Source organism: Lipotes vexillifer, unplaced genomic scaffold (genome assembly GCF_000442215.2).
Source record: "Lipotes vexillifer unplaced genomic scaffold, Lipotes_vexillifer_v1.1 scaffold645, whole genome shotgun sequence".
Lineage (NCBI taxonomy): Eukaryota > Metazoa > Chordata > Mammalia > Artiodactyla > Lipotidae > Lipotes > Lipotes vexillifer.
Genome location: NW_006777439.1, coordinates 1,748,629 through 1,776,202, shown reverse-complemented (window position 1 = coordinate 1,776,202; position 27,574 = coordinate 1,748,629). Strand labels below are relative to the sequence as shown.

The following is a 27,574-nucleotide window of genomic DNA, read 5'->3' as shown; positions in this document are numbered from 1 at the left end:
GAGCGTCGTAGCTTAAAACAACAAGTGTTTATTCTCTCTCACAGTTCTTCAGGGACAGAATATGGGAGCAGCTTAGCTGATGGTTCTGGCCCAGGGTCTTTTTTCATATATAAATTGCAGTTAAGCTATTGGCTGGGCCTATAGTCATCTCAAGGCTTACCTAAGGCTGGAGAATTTGCTTCTAAGCTCACACATGCAGTTGTTGGCAGGCATCAGCTCCTCACTGGCTGTTTGCCAGAGACCTCAGTTCCTCACCAAATGGGCTTTTCTATGGAGTTCCCTGAATGTCCTCATGTCATAGCAGCTTCTCTCAGAGCGAATAATCCAAGAGAGAGAAAGAAAGCAAGCGGAAGAAGAGGTCTGAGATGGAAACTGCATATTTTTATAACCTAATCTTGAAGTGACATGCTATTGGTCACACAGACCAACACTGGTGAGAGAGAACTACATAAAGTTATGAATACCAGGAGACAGGGTTCACTGGTGATGACCTTGCAGGCTAATTCCTAAGAATAGCAATGATATATTTCAGAGTGAAGAACTAATTTTCATACCTATTATCTGAATTTGCATTTAGATACAATGTATTTCTTTTATAAAATGATGGATAATGTTTGTATACTTATTCGGCCATGTTCTTCGGAGAAGGGATTTTTGTTTTATTTACATTGAATTTAAGAGATGACCTGGACAAGTTTGTGATTAGCATCATTCTTTGATTTTCTTTTAATTCTTTTAGTATCATTTGACGACTTACTAATGCAAGGCCTAAAGAATTACCTTCATAAAATCTTTGAAAGGCGATGTTTAGCTAAATTTACTTATCAGTTATTTACTTGATGGTAAGATTTTATTTTTTCTCCAGATAGCTTATCCTATTTAGTAGAGAAGATCCCTCTAATATTAAATAACAGGAAGCGTCGTAGCTTAAAACAACAAGTGTTTATTCTCTCTCACAGTTCTTCAGGGACAGAATATGGGAGCAGCTTAGCTGATGGTTCTGGCCCAGGGTCTTTTTTCATATATAAATTGCAGTTAAGCTATTGGCTGGGCCTATAGTCATCTCAAGGCTTACCTAAGGCTGGAGAATTTGCTTCTAAGCTCACACATGCAGTTGTTGGCAGGCATCAGCTCCTCACTGGCTGTTTGCCAGAGACCTCAGTTCCTCACCAAATGGGCTTTTCTATGGAGTTCCCTGAATGTCCTCATGTCATAGCAGCTTCTCTCAGAGCGAATAATCCAAGAGAGAGAAAGAAAGCAAGCGGAAGAAGAGGTCTGAGATGGAAACTGCATATTTTTATAACCTAATCTTGAAGTGACATGCTATTGGTCACACAGACCAACACTGGTGAGAGAGAACTACATAAAGTTATGAATACCAGGAGACAGGGTTCACTGGTGATGACCTTGCAGGCTAATTCCTAAGAATAGCAATGATATATTTCAGAGTGAAGAACTAATTTTCATACCTATTATCTGAATTTGCATTTAGATACAATGTATTTCTTTTATAAAATGATGGATAATGTTTGTATACTTATTCGGCCATGTTCTTCGGAGAAGGGATTTTTGTTTTATTTACATTGAATTTAAGAGATGACCTGGACAAGTTTGTGATTAGCATCATTCTTTGATTTTCTTTTAATTCTTTTAGTATCATTTGACGACTTACTAATGCAAGGCCTAAAGAATTACCTTCATAAAATCTTTGAAAGGCGATGTTTAGCTAAATTTACTTATCAGTTATTTACTTGATGGTAAGATTTTATTTTTTCTCCAGATAGCTTATCCTATTTAGTAGAGAAGATCCCTCTAATATTAAATAACAGGAAAAGGGCTTCCCTGGTGGTGCAGTGGTTGAGAGTCCGCCTGCCAATGCAGGGGACATGGGTTCGTGCCCCGGTCCGGGAAGATCCCACATGCTGTGGAGCAGCTGGGCCTGTGAGCCATGGCTGCTGAGCCTGCGTGTCCGGAGCCTGTGCTTCGCAACGGGAGAGGCCACAACAGTGAGAGGCCCACGTACCACAAAAAAAATAAATAAATAACAGGGAAGGAGTAGCAACTTACTTTTGTATAATGGTTTGGATTTGTAAAACATGTTTTTCCCTAACGTATGGGAACAGATAGAGTTTTAGAGTTGATGCTTACCTAGTAAGAAGGAATTTTTTAATGTGTTCTTAATCTTTTGGAGGATTCATAGACTCCTTTGAGAATGATGCGGGTAATGGTCTCTTCAGAGAAATGCACACAAAGGCAATTTCACAATTTGGAGGGACCCTCAGGAGGTCCATGGATTTTAGATTGAGAACTCCTCCTTTGAAAGCACAGATAAACTTCTGGTGGCTTCTGAAAGGAAGGAGTGCTTTTTGATTTTCAAAATACAAAGGGATACAATGTCCCTAACTCTAATTGGAAATGTGTGTTTGTTTTCATTTTATGTGGCTTCTAATTCATGTATCCTAATGATGGTTTTTGTTTCTGAATTTTGCTTGTTCTATAGCATCTGGAGCATAAGAACGGTGCTTATTTTCTTCTTTTCCAAGAGAACAGAAAGAAATAGTAAGTTTAATTTTGAAGTTTTTATAAATACATTAAAAAACCCATCTTATGATGCATTAGTTTGTAATTGAATAACAGGTTGTGAAATGGTATATTGAAATGACAACATGGTAAATATTGAAGAGCTGTTTACTGTAAAGTATAAGAAAGGTTATGAATGATCAAACTGGTTCTGTTTTTCAGTTGTGTTATTTCTGTCTTGTCCATTTAGAATTTTTTTTACACAATACACAAAACAATTCATTTCTTTAAATGAAGAGAAATTATATTAAATTATCTTTATAGAAAACATGTTATTATGGAGTAAAATATAGTTAAACATCTTTTGATTTATTCTATTAATTACATCATTCTCTTCAGGCTCACAGCCCCTAGGCTTTTGTTTTTATTGAAGTATGTAAATTATGACAATTTTCCTGTATTCTATATATGGGCAGATTTTAAAGACATTCAGGTCTTAAAACTATGAGTTATAATTAACCCAAGATATGCAAATTTCATTCTAAATGAACTTTACATGTGATTTTTTTTCTTGTTTTAACTTTTCATTATAGAATATTTCAAGCATATACAAAAGTAGACTGAATAGTAATAATGAACACTCATATTACCTGTCACACAACCTAAACAATCATCCACTCCTGGTCAATCTTATTTCATTTTTACCCCCACCCACTTTTCCATCTCTGTTATTTTGAAGTATATCCCAGATATATCTATCCATAATGTACTTAAAAAATGTGTAAACAATGTACATTATTATACTTAAAAAATAATTCTTAAAATTATAAAATATTAAATATAAAAATAATAAATTTCCAGTTATCTTACAAATGTCATTTGCTATAAAAAATATTTTGTTTGTTTGACTCAGGATCCAAGCAAGTTTCACACAGATACGTGACTTTCAAACTGCCCTCCTCATGTATAACTTATCTTTGACCCAGTTAAGGTTCTGTGATCTAGACCAATGGCCATCCCTTTTAGACACCCTTGACTCCTTTGCCTCTCTTTCCCATTCTGCTTGTCTGGCAAACCATACCTTGTTTAAATACAGTTATATGCTTAATCTGTGACTGGCAAAACCATATCCTGGTTAAAAACATTTATGTGCTTAGTCTATATCTGCATCAGGAAAGCTAAATTTGTTAGAGGAAAATCATACAACATGCTGACTAGACTCACTTTAAATCTATGATTGCAAATACCAAATTTACACTCAACACTGCTACACAACCCTATTATAGTTCCCTAGTAAATTTACTTTTTTCTCTTTGAGAGTATTATTTGACACTGTATTTCTCCTCAAGTCACTAATACCCACCACCATACCAAAACCCCAAAACCAAACCAAACCAAAATAAAACCAACCAACCAACCAAATAAAAATTCAGAAGCCACAAATAAACAAAACTTCACAAAATCTACCTGGCCACTCTGACCTGATAGTCTCACTTCATGAAGAAAATAGATGTAAACAGGTGAGCGCTATCTCCACCACGAAAAACATAGAGTTAGCCCCATCTGTTACTCAGTATGCTGTCATCCATCATGGTAATTTGGAAGACCGACCTTGATCCCATCTCTGGCTAAGCCTTTCATTTATGCTCTGGATTCTAGATACTCTGACCATCTCATGAACTTTGCTCTTATAGTTATCCCTACCTGCATCTCTTTTGCATTATCTATTTGTATTGGCTTGTCCCTATTTGGCATATAATCCTGTCTCAATACAATCATCTGGGGGAAAAATCCCATCCTGACTCCATATTCCCTTTAATTTACAATGCATTTCTCCCTCCCCTTCAGAGTTCTCTCATTTTTACCTCCAAAATTATCTTGAATATGACCACTTATAACTTTCTTTACTACTACTACAATTCTAATTCAGGTCATCATCATCTGTTGCTGGCACTATTGCAGTGGTTTCCTAACTAGTCTATTTTTAAGGTATAAATCAGATCTCTCCTACTTAAATTCTTCTAGTGGCTTCCCATTGCAACCAGAGTAAAATCTGACCTTAACCCCAACTTTCTGGCTTATGTCTATTTCTCTAACTTCATCTCTTTCCACTCTCCTTTTTTCACCTTTGCTCCAGCCACACTAGCCATCTTTTTGTCCTACAAATAAGGTTAAGTCCTCTGAACCTCAGTTTGCTAGTTTATAAACTAGAAACAAATGTTTGTTTTGGCAAGACTGTTATGGGTTTTAACTGATAATATTATGTGTGAAAGCATATAAAAATTGTAAAGTGTTACATACATGTGGGCTGATGGTACTGATTTTTCTTTTCCAATTCCTATTATTTTTTATTTTTCTTGCCTTTAAAATTTTACTTGCCTTGTTTAATGGGTTAGGACCCAGTATAATCGTGAGTTGAAGTGGGAATAGCAGATATCTTTGTCTAGCACCTGATTTTGGTGCAAAAGCTTTTAATTTTTACCATTAAGTATGATGTTTGCTGTGGTTTTAAAAAATATTGATACTTTTAATCGGATTAGAGAAATTAAGCTTATGGCATTGTTTCCGGTGATATTTAGTAATATAGTAGATGCCGGGAAGACAGGAAGAAGTTTAAAACAAATATGATCTTGGACCTCATGGAACTAACCAAATAGTGAAAAATATAAGAAAATTTACTTTAAAAGAGCCCTTGGAAACACTTCTCTAAGGAAAATATGTGAATATTTTGACTTGCAAGTAGGCACATTAGGACATGCTTATTATATAAAGGAGTTTTTTTGCTTTAAATTTTTATTTTACGGATCCTTTCATTTAAAAAAATTGTACGAATTCATTTGCGTAGGTATTGCATGTAGATAAAATAGACTTCATAAGAGATTGTCTTGCAGTTTTACACTTCTTTTTAGCATAAAGTTAGGTACCATATGTATTTATATATATATGTGTGTGTGTGTGTGTGTGTGTGTGTGTGTGTGTGTATGTATATATATATTTTTTTAAGTCTGAAGCTACTGATCATGTCTTGCTTTTTGTTCTCTGTTAGTTGTATTTCCTTTGTTTTACAAGTTGGACCTAGTATAGATTCAAGTAAGGATTGGCAAACTACAGCATGTGAGCCAAGTCCTGCCCACCACCTTGTACATCTCATGAGCTAACAATGGTTTTTACATTTTTAAATTATTGAAAAAATTCAAAGAGTAGTATTTTGTGACATGTTAAATTTGAATGAAGTTCAAATTTCTGTTTTATTGGAACACAGCCACGTCCATTCAATTTTATATGTTATCTGTAGCTGCTTTCATTCAATGATGGCAGAATTGAGTAGTTGTGACAGACTGTATGGTGCTCTCAATATTTCAGCCTATTGTAGGATGCACAACAAATCACAGTGACACTGTTATAACTTGACAGCATTTCACGTGCCATGTATATTGCTGTATTGCGACTATTTTATTTATTATTACCAGTGTACACTCATTATGTAAAAACAAGAAGAGAAAATTGGACTTTGAATGTTGCACTTTTTTTTTTTTTTTGCGGTACACGGGCCTCTCACTGTTGTGGCCTCTCCCGCTGTGGAGCACAGGCTCCAGACGCACAGGCTCAGCGGCCATGGCTCACGGGCCCAGCCGCTCTGCGGCATTTGGGATCCTCCCGGACCAGGGCACGAACCCCTGTCCCCTGCATTGGCAGGCGGACTCCCAACCACTGCACCACCAGGGAAGCCCCTAGAAAATTTTAAATGGAATATCTCATCATAGCAGAATTTCTTCATAAAAATAAAAAGTGAAAATGGAACTTCAAAATAAGTTTCTGAGTGGCTTATTTGTGAAGCAAAGAAAGCTATTTACCAATGGTGAGTTAATTAAATTGTGTAATTGCAGCAGCTGAAAAAATGTGTTTAGAGAAAATACTTGCTTGGCTAGTAGCCTTTTTAGCAAGAACAATTGCTTGAAGAATTAAGAACACTGGAAGCAACATAATTAACTTAAAAACAAGATTATTTAAAAAAAATTATTTCAAGTGATTGTCATTGGCTTTTTTTTTTTGTTTTTTGGCCATGCTGCGAGGCTTGCAGGATCTTAGTTCCCTGACCAGGGCTTGAACACGGGCCACCACAGTGAAAGTGCCAAGTCCTAACCACTGGAGTGCCAGGGAATTCCCTGTCATTGACTCTTGATGAGTTGACAGATGTTACTGATACAGCTCAATTGTAATTTATTTCAGGAGTCAGTACTGAACTTGAAATGACTAAAGAATTAGCCTCTGTGAACAGTCTGTGTAGAACACTCTGGGAGAGAATATTTTTAAAGAAGTTGAAAAAACACTAATTTAGTACAACCTGAAGTGGAATCTACTGAGATGTATTTACAACTATTGGTGGTAAAAATATGTGTGAAGCAGGAAAAGGCTTAGTGGATTAATTTACAAAGCTCATGAAACTGTAAGGTGTTTAAATTCTGTGGTTATCCACTGTGTTATTCAACAGCAGTGGACTTAATCATCATCAATTATGTGAACTTTTATCAGAAATGCAAGCAGTTGGATGGATTAGTAGTAGTAGTAAACTTTTATTGTGATGTTTTGAGCTCAGAGCCAAGACTAAAATGTTTCTGAATGAGAAGAACCACCTTCAACCATTATAAATGAACTGGCTTTGGAAATTAGATTTTGCTGCAGACTTGATAATGGTTCTTAATGAATTCAACCTAAGAGTACGAGACAAAACAGTCCTTATATGTGAAACCTATACTGCTATAAAGTGATTTAGAAAAGCAAATAACAATTTGCTTTTGATGACGAAAGGTAATTTTTTAAAAAGTGTTATGAGAAGTTAAGAAACAAGATCTCCATTCCCACCCCAATTTGCAGCAGATACATTATCTGAGCTCAAACTGCGATTCCAGCAGTGTTTTTCAGACGTCATGCAAGTATAAAGGAAATTTCCGTATTTCAAAATCCATTTAACTGGAAGTGATTAATTTGCAATGACATGATAAAAGGCAGATATCAAGAGAAGAATCTAAAGAATTTTATAAATGCCTTTCACACAGTGAATATGCTCAATTAAAATCATGTGATTGTGGATTGATTTCAATATTTAGCAGCACCTATCTGTGTGAAAAAAATTTTTCAAAAATAAAATGTGTGAAATCTCATTACAGATAAACTAACAGATTGACATTTGTGATCAATTTTGAGGATGGGGGACACTAATTTTGAATCTCAATTAAGTGAAATATTATCCCCCACCTACCCCTCCAGATTCCATTCTTTTCATTGGTAGACCTATGTTACAAAAAATTGAACTCAATTATTATTATATTTGAATTATGTCAATGAAAGTTTTGTGGAAATTTGTTTACTCCTTTAAAAGTGCTCACCTAATTTTGCCTTTTGGCCCATAAAACCTAAACTATTTACTGTCTGACCCTTTATAGAAAAAGTTTGCTGATCTCTGCATTAAAGTTTAGATATTTGGCTTGGTCTTATCTAACCAAAGATGACTATTCTCTTTAAAGAGGTCAGCAGTTTTTTTCCCCTTTCAGTAATAAGTCTGCTAGAGCACTTTGAAAAAAATATATAGTAAAATAATCTTTTCATAAGTTTGCATTTCTTTGGATTTTTACGTAAATAGTATTATTTGAATTGGGTATTCAGATGGTTGCTACTCCAGAACTTCAATGAAAAGATAATTTTATTTGTAAATTTAATTAAACATTAAGAACAATTATTTGAATTCTATTTGGTAAAATGTTTAAATCATGTTATAAGTCTTCTTTCCATCTGGAATAGTATTCTTATTTATACTAGTTCAGTATTTCTAGAGAAAAACTAGAAATCTAAAATAAATTTGTAAAGCAGATATTGACATTCATAAATTATATCCTTTGAAATGATTCTTTATGTTCCACCAATGCAACCTAACTAAACAGACAAATCTTGGAAAAGTTTAATTTTGAAAAGTAATTAGTATCCTCTTCCTTTCCAAGTCCCTCTTCAGGTATATAATACTATAGATTTTCAAAGGTTTCTTTATTAGTGCTCAATATCTTAAAGATCAAATAACTTAATAAAATATGTACTTCTTTCTTCATAAATAAAGAGAACATTTTTATTACCAATGTATAAAAAATAATTGGTTTTAATTTTGTAAATTAATATGGGTGGGATGTTGAAGGAGAAATAATAAAAAGTTATATTTCTGAAAACATTTAAAAAATATGTATCTTTTAAAATTTGGAAATGTGTTTTATTCTATGTAAAGTCCATTTTTCCCCTCCTGAGCTTGTAATATCTAGTATAAGCAAACATATAAAATATATATGGGTAAAAATTGAGATGACTTCTGTCTGTACACATCTGTGAGAAATTCTAAAATGAGACTGTTTTCTTGCAGTTGCTTAATGTATATCATTTGACATGATTTTTTTTCTTGTATCTTAAGTATCTTAATATCTGATTTAGTTTTGGTTTAAATCTTGTTTTCTAGATGAAGCATTGGATGATTTAAAATCCCAGAAGAAAAAAATAGTAAGTTAATTTTATTTAAGTTAATTTATATAAAACTAATAAATTAAGAACTGAATAATTAATATTTATATGTTGTAAGTAATGACTATCCAAGGAACAAGTATGTCTTTAGATAACAGTTTAATGGTGAAGCTAAGTTATGAATATTTTTGCTAGTTAATAATGATCGACAGGAAAAAGTAGTTAGATGAACTTTTGAGAGTCTGAGTGTCTATGTCAGTTGGAAGCTGAGAAGTAAGTAAATGAATCATTTTGGAGGACTAAATGAGGCAGAGTGGTAAAAAGGTGGATATCCAGATTTATTATTAGGGCCAAAAAAAGACCAAACATCATATGTCAGTTCTCAGATTTTCTTGACATAATAAGGCGAGGAGAGAGGGAATCAAGAAGATTGGTTGTAAAAAACAAATTTAACATGCAAAAAAAAAAAAAAAAAAGGCCAAAGAAAACTGGGGAGAGAGAAAGAGAGTATTTTTTCTTTGGTTTCTTTCATTTTCTATCAGCAGTTCTGATCACATGGGTGTCTGTTGTGGGGTCAGTTAAATGCATCCTTCAGATGGGTTGGAAAGAGGAGGATCAAGAGAGAGGAAGGACTCTAGATGTTTAGAGGTTGATATGTAAGTTTTTTTTGTCTTTTTTGTTTTTTGCGGTACGTGGGCCTCTCACTGTTGTGGCCTCTCCTGTTGCGGAGCACAGGCTCCGGACGGGCAGGCTCAGCGGCCATGGCTCACGGGCCCAGCCGCTCCACGGCATGTGGGATCTTCCAGGACCGGGGCACAAACCCGTGTCCCCAGCATCGGCAGACAGACTCCCAACCACTGCGCCACCAGGGAAGCCCTGTAATAGTTTTTAATAAGTGGGTTGAACTTGGTGTTTGGCTTGAATTTACATATATTTTTTTCATATAATTATTTTTGAAGTATAAAAATGATAATTGATAGGAGTATCATGTTATATGGAAACTTAATGAAATTTAATCAGATGCAAAATCAATTTAATGTATTTTAGTCTAACATAATGAGTAACAATTATGGATGAAACTAATAAAAATTATGAAGGTTAAGATTAATGTTAAAAATTGTTCTGTGAATTGGTAAGAAAAGACACTGGTCCTGAGGGATTTAAGTACCTGAAAAATAAAGAAACCTTAATTCTGAAAGGATTCCTTATCTTTTTTATTTGATGCCTCTTCAGTATTCTGTGAGGTATTTATCAGAATTGCCTTGAGGGCTTCCCTGGTGGCGCAGTGGTTGAGAGTCTGCCTGCCAATGCAGGGGACACGGGTTTGTGCCCCGGTCCAGGAAGATCCCACATGTCGTGGAGCGGCTAGGCCTGTGAGCCATGGCCGCTGGGCCTGCGCGTCTGGAGCCTGTGCTCCGCAACGGGAGAGGCCACAACAGTGAGAGGCCCGCGTAACCACAAAAAAAAAAAAAAAATTGCATTGGTATTTTTGGTGGTCCTAAATTGAAACGTAGAAATGTTTCTATTGTATCTTATTATATTTCTGGCATTCTACACATTATGGAACAGCCAGAAATTCAAAGTGAGGAAATACTGAAGGTTCTCAATAATATAGAAGTTGTGATATGATTAGTTTGGTTTGCTGATGTGATAAAAAAAGAAGAGCTGGTAGCCAAGCCTTACTTGTTGTACCAAAATGGAGAAATATTGATTAAAGTAGAAAAGACAAGGAGGAAGACAAAAGAAAAAAGAGAGAAAATAAAAGAAGAAAATTAAAAAATTCTAAGTGATGAGAAGCTGATTCAATGTCAATGGCATCACATGAACAGAAAACAGAATCTTAGAGAACATATAATTGGTGAAGAGCTCTCAGTAGAGTAACGGAGCAGACTTAGAAAATTCTTTGACAGGACAAACCAAGCTATTTACTTCTTTAATAGCCCTTGATGGAATCACAACATAAACGCTGCTCCATCTAGGTCTGACAGTTGGGAAACTCAGTTCAAGGTTCAGTAGTTTTGTATATCTAAATGGTTCATGAGACATCAATATTACAGAATACTTCAGTATGGCATTTCTCTTGCAGTGTATAATTAAAGAAAATTAAGTTGGCTGCTTTAACTCATTTTGTTAATTAGGGAACACAATTTGCTTTGACTTGATTGTTTCTGGTTTCAGTACTGTTGCTGTTGGGAACTCGTCCCTTGCCTTTATTGCTCAAGCCCTTAACAGAGCTGCTTTGTTTGAGTTATACTTTGTTTAGAACAATAGGTGTTAAGGGTGAATTTGTAAGGAGTACAATGCTAGCTAATGATTGTACTGGTAATGAGAGGAAAAAGAAGGGACATTACTTTTGAGCAAAAGCAAAATGTAATCAAAACTGATTTTGTTCTTTGATGTTTAACTCTGTATTTATAGCTTTAAAAATGCCAGCAGGAAGAATAGCCATTAGTTTAAAAGTACCCAACTCCTAACCCTTCTCTTTCACTAAAAAATGAATGTAAATTGTATTTACTACTTGAGGTGTTATTAAAGGTGGTTTACTCAGGGATGCCTCTCTTTAATCTGGATAGACTTGTAATGTAATGTGTAATTTGTCAAAGTGTAATTTGTAACAATAAACATGAATTATCAATTAATTAAAAAGTTAAATTACTTAGAAAGGAAAATGAGTGATAACAATGTTTTAAAACAGTGTTTTAAAACAATGTTTTAAATCTAAGAACTTAATGTAAGTATTTACTTACTAAAGTAAAGCTAGGAATTAATCTTTAGTTACCTAAAAAACCTCCCAAGTCTGGTTGTGTACATTTTGCCACTCACATTTTTTTTTAAACTTTTAGTTTAAAACATGTCACTATTCAATAGATAATCGCTTTGTATCCATGAGCATCCCATCAAAACAGTTCAAAATCAAAATCCATCAAAACTCGAGTCAAAATGACCTCTTTAAGTGGCTTCATGAAAATGCTGTGCTTTTTTCAGAATAGTACAGGTGTTTCTATGTGGTAATTCTTTTCTGTCATTTCTCAGGCAATTTATATTTTTCCAAGTCCTGAGGAAAATCGGTTGAGAAATTGGGAACCTGGGAAAGAATTATTATAATTCTCTGAGAATTAAAACTTAACAATCACTACAAATGTTACTGGTTCAAAAGAATCCACTAGTGTCAGTTGAAAGCAAGAGCAAGAAATGCTGACATGCTGAGCTGTAGGTTAATGTGGACATTTTAGGCAACAGGACAGGAGCACATAGAGGAGAAGTGGCACAATCTAATTAGTCAGTCTTGCTTTTGTGGCCATAAGTCTGTTTTATGGGCCCTGTCTCTTATTAATGGTGACTTATTCTTACAAATAAATGTTAATAAGTTTATATATATAGAATACTGTATACAAAATCCTGTGAGTGATATTCCATGAAATAAATTTTGGAAGCAAAGTAAGTCCTTGAATTGGCAATTTTAGCATGTGATTCTGTGTGGGGCTGTTAACCTCACTAGAAGTTTCATGTTACATTTTTATATTACCCAGTAATATCTGCTGGTGTTTTCCAGTGTTTGAATATTCACTGTAGGCTACAGATCTTTGTAAATACTTTAACAGAAGAAATGCTGAGAGAGATGTTACTGTTATTGTAGAATACTCCTATATAAAATCAGAAAATGATTTAAAATCTGAATTAGTAAAACAATATTGATTTCAACAGCAAAACAAAATCAGGATAAGCAGAGAGTATTTTCATCATTTTAAAAATATGAGTTTAAATAATGCAACATGTACCCTAAAGCTGTGAATTGAAGATTCTTATAATAATTTGACCAAAGTCAGTATAAAACAGAAGACATTTTTCTACATCTGGAATATTTGTTATGAAACAAGGATCAAGAGTATTGGATAGGGCAGTTAATGCTTTGTGTGTTTTAAAATTTTATTTCAAGAGTTATAATTTCAATATTGTATAATTATCTTTCAAAATTAAAAAAATTGATGTTTATTTTGTGTTAGTGTTCCCTTCTTTTAGTATTATTCTCTATGATGAAATTCTATATCAGGTAGAAATAATTTTTATATGTTCTCAAAATATATAATCTTGCCAAAATAATGTTAATTCATAATAAATAAGCAACCATATGTTTATTATTATTTTTTATTTTTATTTAATTTTAATTAATTTATTTTTAAAATTTTGGCTGTGTTGGGTGTTTGTTGCTGCACGCTAGCTTTCTCTAGTTGCGGTGAGCAGGGGCTACTCTCGTGGTGCGCGGGCTTCTCATTGCGGTGGCTTCTCTTGTTGCAGAGCACGGGCTCTAGGTGCGCGGGCTTCAGTTGTTGCAGCATGCGGGCTCAGTAGTTATGGTGCACGGGCTTAGTTGCTCTGTGGCATGTGGGATCCTCCCGGACCAGGGCTCAAACCTGTGTCCCCTGCATTGGCAGGCGGGTTCTTAACCACTGCCCCACTAGGGAAGTCCCTATTATTCTCTTTTTTAAATAAAAAACTTTTAAACTTTTAGTATACTCATGTCACAGAAAAACAATTCACTCTTTGTTACACCATTCATTATTATTTGAAATATGTAAAATATTAGGAAGAATACAGAGTAATTTGTAATTTAGGGAATTCTGAGAATTCAATTTCTCATTCCTGAATCCTGATATTAATACGGTGGGTATTTGAAAACACTGCTTGTTTCAGATCCACTCTGAATAACTGAGGTGTCATTGAAGATTATGCGTTTTTGTGTTAGGTACTGTTATAGACTCTCCTACATTATTTAAATTGCATGACAATGCTACAAGAAAGTGTTAATGTTTCTGCTCTATAAAAGGAGAAACTGAGGCTAACAGACTTGCTTAGTCTTTCTACAGCTAATTAACAATGGAGATGTACTTTGAACCCAGATCTTTTCTGATGTCATGGTTTCAAGTTTGTATTCTTCCCACTGATCAGATGTCTCCCTATTTATAAAACAAATTATTCACTTAAAATGTAGTAGGAATACATGTGTTAATTAAGCTATTACGTGAAAAAAGAATTTTTCAAAGTAAATGCAAAAGAAAAAGAGAATGGATTTGTATCTTTTGCTTTTTAAAATGTTTTTATTTAAGATAATTTACATGTACATAGACATAAACATGAATACTTGCTGAATGATGTACTAGGAATGGCAATCATTTAATAAAATGGCATTTCAGTTTTGACTTTTGTGTATTGTTTTAAAGATCACAGTTGTATCTAATCTTCTTTTTAAACCTACCAATAGTCTTATTCTAGAATTGTGCTGTCCAAATCAGTAGCCACTAGACCCATGTAGCTTTTAAAGTTTACATTATTTAAAGTGGAATAAAAGTAGCTACAGTTGGGTTCCTCAGTTGCACAAGCAATATTTTAAGTGATCATTTATCACATGGCATTGTAGCTACTCTATTGTGCAGATATAAACCACTTCCATCATTACATGTAGTTCTATTGTTACAGCACTGGTCTGGACCATCAAAAATTAATTTGTAGAGATCAGGGATTCAGTTCTTTGCTGTTTCATGTAGATTATGTTGATTTGGGGATAGATTCTATCATGCCCTCTCTCTGTCCACATCCCAAGTTTTTCCCCAACCCTAAAGTAGTAATGTTACAAACATTTTCTTTACATCAGAAATTTAAACTTGCTTGTTTGAGAATTTATCATAATTTTGAAATATTAGAAAAATATTTTAGTTTCACTAAACCAAGGTTAGTAAATCATTCATCTAAGCACTTCTTAAGTGTTATATTGCGATTTTAATGAGGAATCTATTAACTATTGTGGCAGCATATTTTAAATTGTATTTTAATTTGGTAAGTGGTCTCTGCTTCGCATTTTACAATAAATGTCCTTTGGAATAAACATGACATTTAATGAATCTAAGTGGCTCTCAGTGGTCACTGAGAAGGAAAAGGTCCTCTTCCAAGTTTTGCAAAAGCATTTTTATTCTATATATTAGCTATTTGTCATAACTATGACTGTCTTGTACTAAAGTTAAACTTTTTCTGATATTGGGATGTAACTGCTAAAATGATACTTTACTAGTGATTACTTTTTAAATTAAACCCACATGTTAAGCCATAAAGTGACTTGAGTGCATTGTAAATAAAATTCTATAATAATGAAGTGCTTTAATTACAGTCCCTAGTGTGAGCATAGAACTCAGTAAAAACTTTACTTAAATTCTTATTATGTTCAGTTTTTCCCTCTAAAGTTGTTTGAATCTAAGTAAAAAATGGGGAGCTTCAGCTTTTAAAGTCATTTGAGCAAATTCCATGAGAGAGCATGGTTGTTCTCCCAGTTAAGTGAGTTTTCACTGCATTTTTCAGCAAGCTAATTGCTTCTGCTAATAAATAATCTAAAATCGATGCTGACAGCAGTTAATTGGCACAGAGATTTTATTTTGTAAAGCTCTTGGCTAACGACCTTCTTTAAATTAATAGCATTAAGTGCTAGGAGGAAATAAATCTGAGGAATTGCCTGTCATTTGCTTGTCATGTCTAATAACTTCCAATAATGATGGCTGATAGATTTTTGCACATTCCATTATTGAAGTCGGTGCATGTAATTATTCTCCTCATTATATGTAAACAATTAGCAATATTTGGTATTTCCTTGCAGTAAAGCTGTTAAATACAAGTAACATATTAGAGGTTAGAAGCCATTTTAAAATCTGGATTTTAATTATTTGAATGTGGAAGTCTTTCATGCTATCTGGATATATTATGTGCTGTTTATTTTAAGCCTTGCAGTTGAATACTTTTTGAATAGGACTTATAAAAGTAAGTAGTGTATGTGTGTTTTAAAATGTGACAACTTGTGGAAATTTTTGTTTGCAGCTTGAAGAAGTCATGGAAAAAGAAACTTATAAAACAGCTAAATTAATTCTTGAAAGGTTTGATCCAGACTCAAAGAAAGCAAAGGTAAGGCTGTAATATCACTACTATTTTATTTTAAATCACACATTGTAGTAGGTCTCTGTAATAACATTATTGTATTTGACAGGAGTTGGAGCCGCCATCTGCTGGAGCAACTATAACTGCAAGACCTGGACAAGGTAAATAACTTTGTAGAAACTCCTGCTGCTGTTGGAAAGATCCATATTTACCCAAGTGAGTTCAAAAGTGTGATAGCGGTGTGAAAAACTTATGTAGGTTGCTTTTATGTTAATTTGTATTTGGTAATTTAGGATATGACTTAAAATAGATGGCAATAAGTTTATTTCATTTTGATTTTATAGAAATATGTTGATGAGTAAAGATGTTATTATCTTTTGAGATTAAACATATAATTAGTTTTAATCTTTTGAAATTTAAGTGATCTCACCAATATTTTGTAAGGTTTATTTTCCCCCCTTTAAATAAGAGTCTCCTGGAATATCTGCTATTATGAAAATTCTTACATTTTTATGATTTATTTTTTGAGGAATTTAATGAAGATTTTTGTCAAACTTGAGTTCCTTCCAAAGTAACACTGTTAGAAAGGAAAAAAATGTAATTTAGAAATGAGAAAAAAAATTGAATTACTGCTATATAATAACATTAACTCTTTCTTTTTGAGGTTATATTGCCAGATTACTAGTGAAACCATTACTATTATGTTATTATTTTAAGTGGTTACATAAAGTATTCCCAAGACTGGCATGTGAAAAGATATTTTTGAGTTTGCATTGGCTTCCTTTTTTGTTCTCTTCTCTAGAGTATAATAAAATAACAGGCATTGCAGGTTTGGTTCCAGACCACCCCAATAAAGTGAATATCACAATAAAGTGAGTCACACACACTTTTTGGTTTCCCAGTGTGTATTAAAGTTATGTTTACACTGTACTGTAGTCTATTAATGTGTAATAGCATTATGTCTAAAAAAATGTACATACGTTAATTAAAAAATACTTTATTGCTAAAAAATGCTAACCATCATCTGACAATGCAGGGTTACCATAAACCTTCAATTTGTAAAATTCATTTTGTGAAAAAACTCAGTATTCCCAAAGTACAGTAAAATGAAGCAAATAAAATGAGGTATGCCTGTAGTTTGTAAGGCTTTTGTTGCTATATGGAATATACTTACAAAAATGTAACTTCTACTCTTATAAATCATCGGAATTGGAGCCTGGTTTATAAAGTTAGGGTGACATTTAGAACTTCGAGAAGTCAGTTCTTTTATAAATATCCACAAAGACCATGGGTACTAAATAAGCCATAATAGTTTTAGGTATTCTAATTGGCGGAGGTATGTGGGAAGAATCCCACTGTTTCCCATCTTTTATAAGTAGGATTCTGGTTTATAGAAATATTAGCCTGCTCTTTGATAAATGTAGAAGTCTATCAAAAGTTATGTAAAAATTTAAATATGATTAAAATAAATTAGTCGTAGAGAATTCCCTGGAGGTCCAGTGATTAGGACTCTGCCCTTCCGACTGCACGGGGTGCGAGTTCAACCCCTGGTCAGAGAACTAGGATCCCACAAGCCATGCTGTGCTTCCAAAAATAGAAAATTAGTCATAGATACTTGCAATGTAACACCTACTTTCATAATCAGTTTAAATTTTTCTATAATTTATACTTCTTACTAGTAATTATAAAATTTTTTTTTGGCCTGAAGGCCAGGTTACTATACTTTCTACTTGTATGACTGGTAGTAACTTTTCAAAAGTGCTTCTTGAATAACCTTAGTGAATATATTTTTAAAATGTGATATTTTGCAGAAAGCTGTTGCTGTTACTTTAACAAAAATCTGTTCTCTCTTATTAAAAAAGAACAGATGTACGATGCCCTTTATTGACATTCTTAAGCATTTATTAATATTAGGCAACATTAGTTCCTTTAAGAATCTAAACTTATCTTTCCTTAGAAACTTTTGAAGCCCCAATTTTTTTCGTCTGCTGTCATATTGTAACTATAGAAAAACCATTTCTGGTCCCTCTACTTTGGATTCCTGCAGCACTGCTTTTGGATATTCTTTTAGGGAGAATTAACATTTAGCTATAATATAAATGAATCATTCACTTCAAAGAATGTATTAAATAACTCTTATGTGTAGACATCATGGGGAATAAAGAGATGAATGTAATATGGTTTTTGACCTTAAGAAGCTTATAACCTATTTTTAAAAAATATTTCTTCTGGGGTACACTATTCTAGTATTCCTAACTTTTCTGGGTCTGTAGATATTAATTGCTATTTGGAATTTTTTTCCCTATTTAAAAAAATTCTAAACTGTATCTCAACTTTATTCTGCTTTTTGAGAATTATAATTTAGTTCCTTGTTTAATTTGATCTTGTTATTATAGGTGACTTCATCATACATTTTATTTATGTTTAAGTTCTGTGTTTCTGTGAGTTTAAAATTGTCTTTATTTCTTTGCTTTGAACCATTGTTAGTCCGTCAGTCCCTCCCTCCCTTCCTTCCTTCCTCCCTTCCTCACTCCCTTTCTCCCCAACACCTTCTTCTCTCCCTCCCCCTTTCTTTCCTTTTTGTTTCTTTCACCTATTTCTGAATTTAAATAAAAGGGAAAAAAATACTAAAAGATGTATGTATGTACATATGTGGCTCTCCAAACTGAATCTAATTGTGGTGTCCTTATTTTACTAGCTCTCTTGCATGTTTTCTGAACCAGAACTTGGATTCATGTGTAGTAGATAGCTTTCTTTTATTTTTTATTATTTATGTGTTAATGATATATATTACACTAAGAATGATTATAAAATTTGAGAATAGTATTCTTTGATTTGCTTAGGTTTAGCACTAAAAGGAGTATAATATTTACTGAACATAATACTAACCTGACTGCCAGCCTCTCACGGCCACCCCCCCACCCACCAATTTTTTATCTCTTGTGTTTTTCTTTATTTTAAAAAAAAATTATTGAAGTATAGTTGACATACAATATTGGTTTCAGGTGTACAACATAGTGATTCAACATTTACATGCATTACAAAATGATCTCCACAATAAGTATAGTAACCATTTGTCACCATACAAAGTTATTATAATATTATTGACTATATTCCCCATGCTGTACACTATATTATATCCCCTTAACTTATTTTTTGTGTCACTGGAATTTTGTGCCTTTTAATTCCCTTCATCTATTTCATCCATTCCGCAACTCCCCTCCCCTCTGGCAGCTACCAGTTTGTTCTCTGTATCTGTGAGTCTGTTTCTGTTTTGTTTTGTTTGTTCCTTTGTTTTGGTTTTTAGATTCCACATATAAGTGAAATCATTTGGTTTTTGTCTTTCTTTGCCTGACTTATTTCACTTAGCAAAATACCCACTAGGTCCATCCATGTTGTTGCATATGGCAAGATTTCATTCTGTTTTATGGCTGAGTAATACTCCATTGTATACATAAATACATACCACATCTTCTTTACCTATCTATGGGTGGACACTTGCTATTGTAAATAATGCTGAAATGAACACAGGGGTGCATATATCTTTTCAAATTAGTATTTTTGTTTTCTTCAGATAGAAACCCAGGAGTGGAATTGCTGGATCTTCTGGTAGTTCTATTTTTATTATTTGAGCCAGCTCCATTGTGTTTTCCATTGTGGCCCTACCAATTTACATTCCCACCAACAATGTATGAGGGTTCCTTTTTTCTCCTTGCCAACACTTGTTATTTGTTGTGTTTTTGGTAATGGCCATTCTGACAGGTGTGAGGTGACATCTCACTGTGATTTTGTTTTGCATTTCCCTGATAGTGATATTGAGCATCTTTTCATGTGTCTGTTGGTCGTCTGTATGTCTTCTTTGGAAAAATGTCTATTCAAGTCCTCTGCCTATTGTTTAATCAGATTGCTTGGTTTTTTTGATATTGAGTTGTGTATGTTTTTTGGATATTTTGGATATTAACCCCTTATTCGATATATCATTTGCAAATATCTTTTCCCACTCAGTAGGTTGCCTTTGTGTTTTGTTGTTGGTTTCCTTCTCTGTGCAAAAGCTTTTTAGTTTGATTAGTCCCATTTGTTTATTCTTGCTTTTGTTTCTTTTGCCTGAGGAGATAGATCCAAAAAGACATTGCTAAGACTAATGTCAAGCGTTTATTGCCTATGTTTTCTTCTAGGGGTTTTATAGTTTCAGGTTTTGCACTTAAGACTTTAACCCATTTTGAGTTTATTTTTGTATATGGTATTTAATACTTTTGCATGTAGCTGTCCAGTTTTCCCAACACTATTTATTGAAGAGACTGTGACTGTCTTTCTCCACTTTATATTTTTGCCTCCTTTGTCATAGATTAATTGACTATAAGCATGGGCTTATTTCTGGGCTGTGTTCTGTTCCATTGATCAATGTGACTGTTTTTGTGCTAGTACAATACTATTCTGATTACTATAGCTTTGTAGTATAGTTTGAACTCTGGGAGCACAGTAACTCTGGCTTTGTTCTTCTTTGGCTATTTGAAGTCTTTTGTGGTTCCTACCAGTTTTAGGATTATTTGTTCTAGTTCTGTTAAAAACGCCCTTGGTATTTTGATAGAGATTGCACTGAATTTGTATATTGCTTCGGATACTATGGGCATTTTAACAGTATTAATTCTTTCAACCCATGATCATGGTATATCTTTCCATTTATTTGTGTCATTATCAATTTCTTTCATCAGTGTCTTATAGTTTTCAGAGTATAGGTCTTTCACCTTCTTGGTTAAATTTATTCCTAGCTATTTTATTCTTTTTGATGCAATTATAAATGGGATTGTTTTCTCTTTTTTTCCCTTTATGCTAGTTATTAGTGAATCGAAATGAAACAGATTTCTGTATATTAATTTTGTATCCTTCAACTTTCCTGAATTCATTAATGAGTTCTAAAAGTTTTCTGGTGATGTCTTTAGGGTTTTGTATATACAATATCATGTTATCTGCAAATAGTGACAGTGACTTCTTCCTTTCCAATTTGGATGCTGTTTTCTTTTTCTTTTTTATAGAGCAAGTCAGTAGAGCAACTGCTCCTAATCTCTTTATTTTTATTTATTATTATTTTTTGAACTTTATTTATTTTTTTATATAGCAGGTTCTTATTAGTCATCAATTTTATACACATCAGTGTATACATGTCAATCCCAATCTCCCAGTTCATCACACCACCACCCCCATCCCCTGGCCACATTCCCCCCATGGTGTCCATACGTTTTTTCTATGCATCTGTGTCTCAATTTCTGCCCTGCAAACCAGTTCATCTGTACCATTTTTCTAGGTTCCTCATATATGCATTAATATACAATATTTGTTTTTCTCTTTCTGATTTACTTTACTCTGTATGACAGTCTCTAGTTCCATCCGTGTCTCTACAAATGACTCAATTTCGTTCCTTTTTATGGAGTAATATTCCATTGTGTATATGTACCACATCTTCTTTATCCATTCATCTGTCAATGGGCATTTAGGTTGCTTCCATGTCCTGACTATTATAAATAGGGCTGCAATGAACATTGGGGTGTGTGTGTCTTTTTGAATTATGGTTTTCTCTGGGTATATGCCCAGTAGCGGGATTGCTGGGTCATATGGTAATTCTATTTTTAGTTTTTTAAGGACCCTCCATACTGTTCTCCATAGTGACTGTATCAATTTACATTCCCACCAACAGTGCAAGAGGGTTCCCTTTTCTCCACACCCTCTCCAGCATTTGTTGTTTGTAGATTTCCTGATGATGCCCATTCTAACTGGTGTGAGGTGATAAATCATTGTACTTTTGATTTGCATTTCTCTACTAACTAGTGATGTCGAGCACCTTTTCATGTGCTTCTTGGCCATCTGTATGTGTTCTTTGGAGAAATGTCTATTTAGGTCTTCGGCCCTTTTTGGATTGGGTTGTTTGTTCTTTTGATACTGAGCTGCATGAGCTGCTTTTTTTGCGGTACGCGGACCTCTCACTTTTGTGGCCTCTCCCGTTGCGGAGCACAGGCTCCGGACGTGCAGGCTCAGCGGCCATGGCTCACAGGCCTAGCTGCTCCGCGGCATGTGGGATCTTCCTGGACCGGGGCACGAACCTGTGTCCCCTGCATTGGCAGGCGGACTCTCAACCACTGTGCCACCAGGGAAGCCCTTCTGCCCATTTTTTCATGGGGTTGTTTGTCTTTTTAATATTGAGCTGCATGAGCTGTTTATATATTTTGGAGATTAATCCTTTGTCCATTGATTTGTTTTCACATATTTTCTCCCATTCTGAGGGTTGTCTTTTCATCGTGTTTGTAGCTTCCTTTGCTGTGTAAAAACTTTTAAGTTTCATTAGGTCCCATTTATTTTTGTTTTTATTTCCATTACTCTAGGAGGTGGATCAGAAAAGATCTTGCTGTGATTTATGTCAAAGAGTGTTCTTCCTTTGTTTTCCTGTAAGAGTTTTATACTGTCCAGTCTTACATTTAGGTCTCTAATCCATTTTGAGTTTATTTTTGTATATGGTGTTAAGGACTGTTCTAATTCCATTCTTTTACATGTAGCTGTCCAGTTTTCCCAGAACCACTTACTGAAGAGACTGTCTTTTCTCCATTGTATATACTTGCCTCCTTTATCAAAAATAAGGTGACCATATGTGCGTGGGTTTATTTCTGGGCTTTCTATCCTGTTCCATTGGTCTATATGTCCGTTTTTGTGCCAGTACCATATTATCTTGATTACTGTAGCTTTGTAGTATAGTCTGAAGTCCGGAAGCCTGATTCCTCCAGCTCCGTTTTTTTTCCCTCAAGACTGCTTTGGCTATTCGGGGTCTTTTGTTTCTCCATACAGATTTTAAGATTTTTTGTTCTAGTTCTGTAAAAAATGCCATTGGTAATTTGATAGAGATTGCATTGAATCTGTAGATTGCTTTGGGTTGTATAGTCATTTTCACAGTATTGATTCTTCCAATCCAAGAACATGTATATCTCTCCATCTGTTTGTTTCATCTTTGATTTCTTTCATCAGTATCTCATAGTTTTCTGCATACAGGTCTTTGTCTCCCTAGGTATGTTTATTCCTGGGTATTTTATTCTTTTTGTTGCAATGGTAGATGGGAGTGTTTCCTTAATTTCCCTTTCAGATTTTTCATCATTAGTGTGCAGAAATGCAAGAGATTTCTGTGCATTAATTTTGTATCCTGCAACTTTACCAAATTCATTGATTAGCTCTAGTAGTTTTCTGGTGGCATCTTTAGGATTCTCTAGGTATAGTATCATGTCATCTGCAAAGAGTGACAGTGTTACTTCTTCTTTTTCAATTTGTATTCCTTTTATTTATTTTTCTTCTCTGATTGCCATGACTAGGACTTCCAAAACTATGTTGAATAATAGTGGTGAGAGTGGACATTCTTGTCTTGTTCCTGATCTTAGAGGAAATGCTTTCAGTTTTTCACCATCAAGAATGATGTTTGGGGCTTCCCGGGTGGCACAGTGGTTGGGAGTCTGCCTGCCGATGCAGGGGACACGGGTTCGTGTCCTGGTCCGGGAAGATCCCACATGCTGCGGAGCGGCTGGGCCCGTGAGCCATGGCTGCTGAGCCTGTGTGTCCGGAGCCTGTGCTCCGCAACGGGAGAGGCCACAAGAGTGAGAGGCCCACGTACCGAAAAAAAAAAAAAAGAATGATGTTTGCTGTGGGTTTGTCATATATGGTCTTATTATGTTGAGGTAAGTTCCCTCTGTGCCCATGTTCTGGAGAGTTTTTATCATAAATGGGTGTTGAATTTTGTCAAAAGCTTTTTCTGCATCTATTGAGATGATCATATGGTTTTTATTCTTCAATTTGTTAATATGGTGTATCACATTGATTGATTTGCGTATATTGAAGAATCCTTGCATCCCTGGGATAAATCCCACTTGATCATGGTGTATGAGCCTTTTTATGTGTTGTTGGATTCTGTTTGCTAGTATTTTGTTGAGGATTTTTGCATCTGTGTTCGTCAGTGATATTGGTCTGTAATTTTCTTCTTTTGTAGTATCTTTGTCTGGTTTTGGTATCAGGGTGATGATGGTGGCCTCATAGAATGAGTTTGGGAGTGTTCCTTCCTCTGCAAATTTTTGGAAGAGTTTGAGAAGGATGGGTGTTAGCTCTTCTCTAAATGTTTGATAGAATTCACCTGTGAAGCCATCTGGTCCTGGACTTTTGTTTGTTGGAAGATTTTATATCACAGTTTCCATTTCATTACTTGTGATTGGTCTGTTCATATTTTCTATTTCTTCCTGGTTCAGTCTTGGAAGGTTATACCTTTCTCAGAATTTGTCCATTTCTTCCAGATTGTCATTTTATTGGCATAGAGTTGCTTGTAGTAGTCTCTTAGGATGCTTTGTACTTCTGCGGTGTCTGTTGTAACTTCATTTTCATTTCCAATTTTTTTGTTTTGAGTCCTCTCTTTTTTGTGATGAGTCTGGCTAATGGTTTATCAATTTTGTTTATCTTCTCAAAGAACCAGCTTTTAGTTTTATTGATATTTGCTATTGTTTTCTTTGTTTCTATTTTATTAATTTCTGCTTTGATCGTTATGATTTCTTTCCTTCTACTAAGTTTGGGTTTTGTTTGTTCTTCTTTCTCTAGTTCTTTTAGGTGTAAGGTTAGATTGTTTATTTGAAATATTTGTTGTTTCTTGAGGTATGATTGTATTGCTATAAACTTCCCTCTTAGAACTGTTTTTGCTGCATCCCATAGGTTTTGGATCATCGTGTTTCCATTGTCATTTGTCTCTAGGTATTTTTTGATTTCCTTTCTGATTTCTTCAGTGATCTCTTGGTTATTTAGTAACTTATTGTTTAGCCGCCATGTGTTTGTGTTTTTTATGTTTTTTTCCCTGTAACTGTTTTCTAATCTCATAGCATTGTGGTCAGAAAAGATGCTTAATATGATTTCAGTTTTCTTAAATTTACTGAGGCTTGGTTTGTGACCCAAGATATGATCTGTCCTGGAGAATATTTCATGCGTACTTGAGAAGAAAGTGTAATCTGCTGTTTTTGGATGGAATGTCCTATAAATATCAATTAAATCTATCTGGTCTATTGTGTCATTTAAAGCTTGTGTTTCCTTAGTAGTTTTCTGTTTGGATGATCTGTCCATTGATGTAAGTGAGGTGTTAAAGTCCCCCACTATTATTGTTTTACTGTCGATTTCGTCTTTTAGAGCTGTTAACATTTGCCTTATGTATTGAGGTGCTCCTATGTTGGGTGCATATATATTTATAATTGTTATATCTTCTTGGATTTATCCCTTGATCATTATGTAGTATCCTTTCTTGTCTCTTGTAACATTTTTAATTTAGTCTATTTTATGTGATATGAGTATCACTACTCCAGCTTTCTTTTGATTTCCATTTGCATGGAATATCTTTTTTCCATCCCCTCACTTTCAGTCTGTATGTGTCTCTAGGTCTGAAGTGGGTCTCTTGTAGACAGCATATATATGCGTCTTGTTTTTGTATCCATTCAGTGAGCCTGTGTCTTTTGGTTGGAGCATTTGATCCATTCACATTTAAGGTAATTATTGATATGTATGTTCCTATTACCATTTTCTTAATTGTTTTGGGTTTGTTTTTGTAGGTCCTTTTCTTCTCTTGTATTTCCCACTTAGAGAAGTTCCTTTAGCATTTATTGTAGAGCTGGTTTGGTGGTGCTGAATTCTCTTAGCTTTTGCTTGTCTGTAAAGCTTTTGATTTCTCCATCGAATCTGAATGAGATCCTTGCAGGGTAGAGTAATCTGGCTGTAGGTTCTTCCCTTTCATCACTTTAAATATGTCATTCCACTCCCTTCTGGCTTGTAGAGTTTCCGCTGAGAAATTAACTGTTAACCTTATGGGAGTTCCCTTGTATGTTATTTGTTGCTTTTCCCTTGTTGCTTTCAATAATTTTTTCTTTGTCTTTAATTTTTGCCAATTTGATTACTATGTGTCTTGGTGTGTGTCTCCTTGGGTTTATCCTGTATGGGACTCTCCGCACTTCCTGGACTTGGGTGGCTATTTCCTTTCCCATGTTAGGGAAGTTTTCTACTATAATCTCTTCAGTATTTTCTCAGGTCCTTTCTCTCTTCTCCTTCTGAGACTCCTATAATGCAAATGTTGTTGCATTTAATGTTGTCTTAGAAGTCTCTTAGGCTGTTTTCATTTCTTCTCATTCTTTTTTCTTTATTCTGTTCTGCAGCAGTGAATTCCACCATTCTGTCTTCCAGGTCATTTATCCGTTCTTCTGCCTCAGTTATTCTGCTATTGATTCCTTCTAGTGTATTTTTCATTGCAGTTATTGTATTGTTCATCTCTGTTTGTTTGTTCTTTAATTCTTCCAGGTCTTTGTTAAGCGTTTCTTGCATCTTCTGAGTCTGCCTCCATTCTTTTTCTGAGGTCCTGGATCATCTTCACTATCATTATTCTGAATTCTTTTTCTGGATGGTTGCCTATCTCCACTTTACTTAATTGTTTTTCTGGGGTTTTATTTTGTTCCTTCATCTGGTACATAGCCCTCTGCCTTTTCATCTTGTCTATCTTTCTGTGAATGTGGTTTTTGTTCCACAGGCTGCAGAATTGTAGTTCTTCTTGCTACTGCTGTCTTTCATCTCCTAATCTCTTTATTTTTAAATCAGGATTTTTCTAGTCTATAACACCTGCTAGTGTTGGATGGTCTCCTGCAGAGGTGGGAGGTGGCTGTGTCTCACCTTGAGGACAAGTTCACTGGCAGCAGCCTGGATGCTTTTTATTTCTTTTTCTTGTCTGCTTGCTGTGGCTAGGACTTCCAATACATGCTGAATAAGTGTGATGAGAGTGGGCATTTTTGTCTTATTCCTGATCTTAGAGGCAAAGCTTTCAGCTTTCTCTGTTGAGTCTTAGCTCTGGGTTTGTCATATATGGAATTTATTATGTTGAGGTATGTTCCCGCTATACCCACTTTGTTGAGAGTTTTTATCATAAATGGATGTTGGGTTTTGTCGAATGCTTTTTCTACATGTATTGAGATAATCAGGATTTTTATCTTTCGTCTTGTTAACGTGGTGTGTCAGATTAATTGATTTGTGGGTATTGAGCCATCCTTGCATCCTTGGTTTAAACCCCACTTGGTCATAGTTTATGATCCTTCTAATGTATTGTTCAATTTGGTTGCTAGTATTCTTTTTTTTAATTATTTTTTTACTGCATTGGGTCTTTGTTACTGCATTCAGGCTTTCTCTAGTTGTGTTGAGTGGGGGCTACTCTTCGTTGTGGTGCATGGGCTTCTCATTACAGTGGCTTCTCGTTGCAGAGCACAGGCTCTAGGCGCATGGGCTTCAATAGTTGTGGCGCATGGGCCAGTAGTTGTGGCTCGCAGGCTCTGGAGTGCAGGCTCAGTAGTTGTAGCGCATGGGCTTAGTTGCTCCGTGGCATGTGGGACCTTCCTGGACCAGGGATTGAACCTGTGTCCCCTGCATTGACAGGCGGATTCTTAACCACTGCACCACCAGGGAAGTCCTGGTCTTGATTTTTTGATCCAATCAGCCATCCATTGTCTTTTGATTAGAGCACTTTGTCCATTTACATTTAAAGTAATTATTAATAGGTATGTACTTATTTCCATTCTGTTTATTGTTTTCTGGTTGTTTTTGTAGTTCTTCTTTG

At 34.7% G+C, this 27,574-nt stretch overlaps 1 protein-coding gene across 3 annotated transcripts in view; it reads left to right on the top strand.

Annotated features, from left to right (window-relative positions):
- Window positions 1-27,574, top strand: part of LNPK (lunapark, ER junction formation factor) — an 83,338-nt gene that overhangs the window by 21,877 nt on the left and 33,887 nt on the right. For all 3 annotated transcript variants that reach the window (XM_007451082.1, XM_007451080.1, XM_007451081.1), the window contains 4 exons: window positions 2,501-2,559; window positions 9,017-9,057; window positions 15,877-15,960; window positions 16,043-16,094. In XM_007451082.1, coding sequence (XP_007451144.1) covers window positions 2,501-2,559; window positions 9,017-9,057; window positions 15,877-15,960; window positions 16,043-16,094 — 236 coding nt within the window. The remainder of the gene's footprint in view (window positions 1-2,500; window positions 2,560-9,016; window positions 9,058-15,876; window positions 15,961-16,042; window positions 16,095-27,574) is intronic.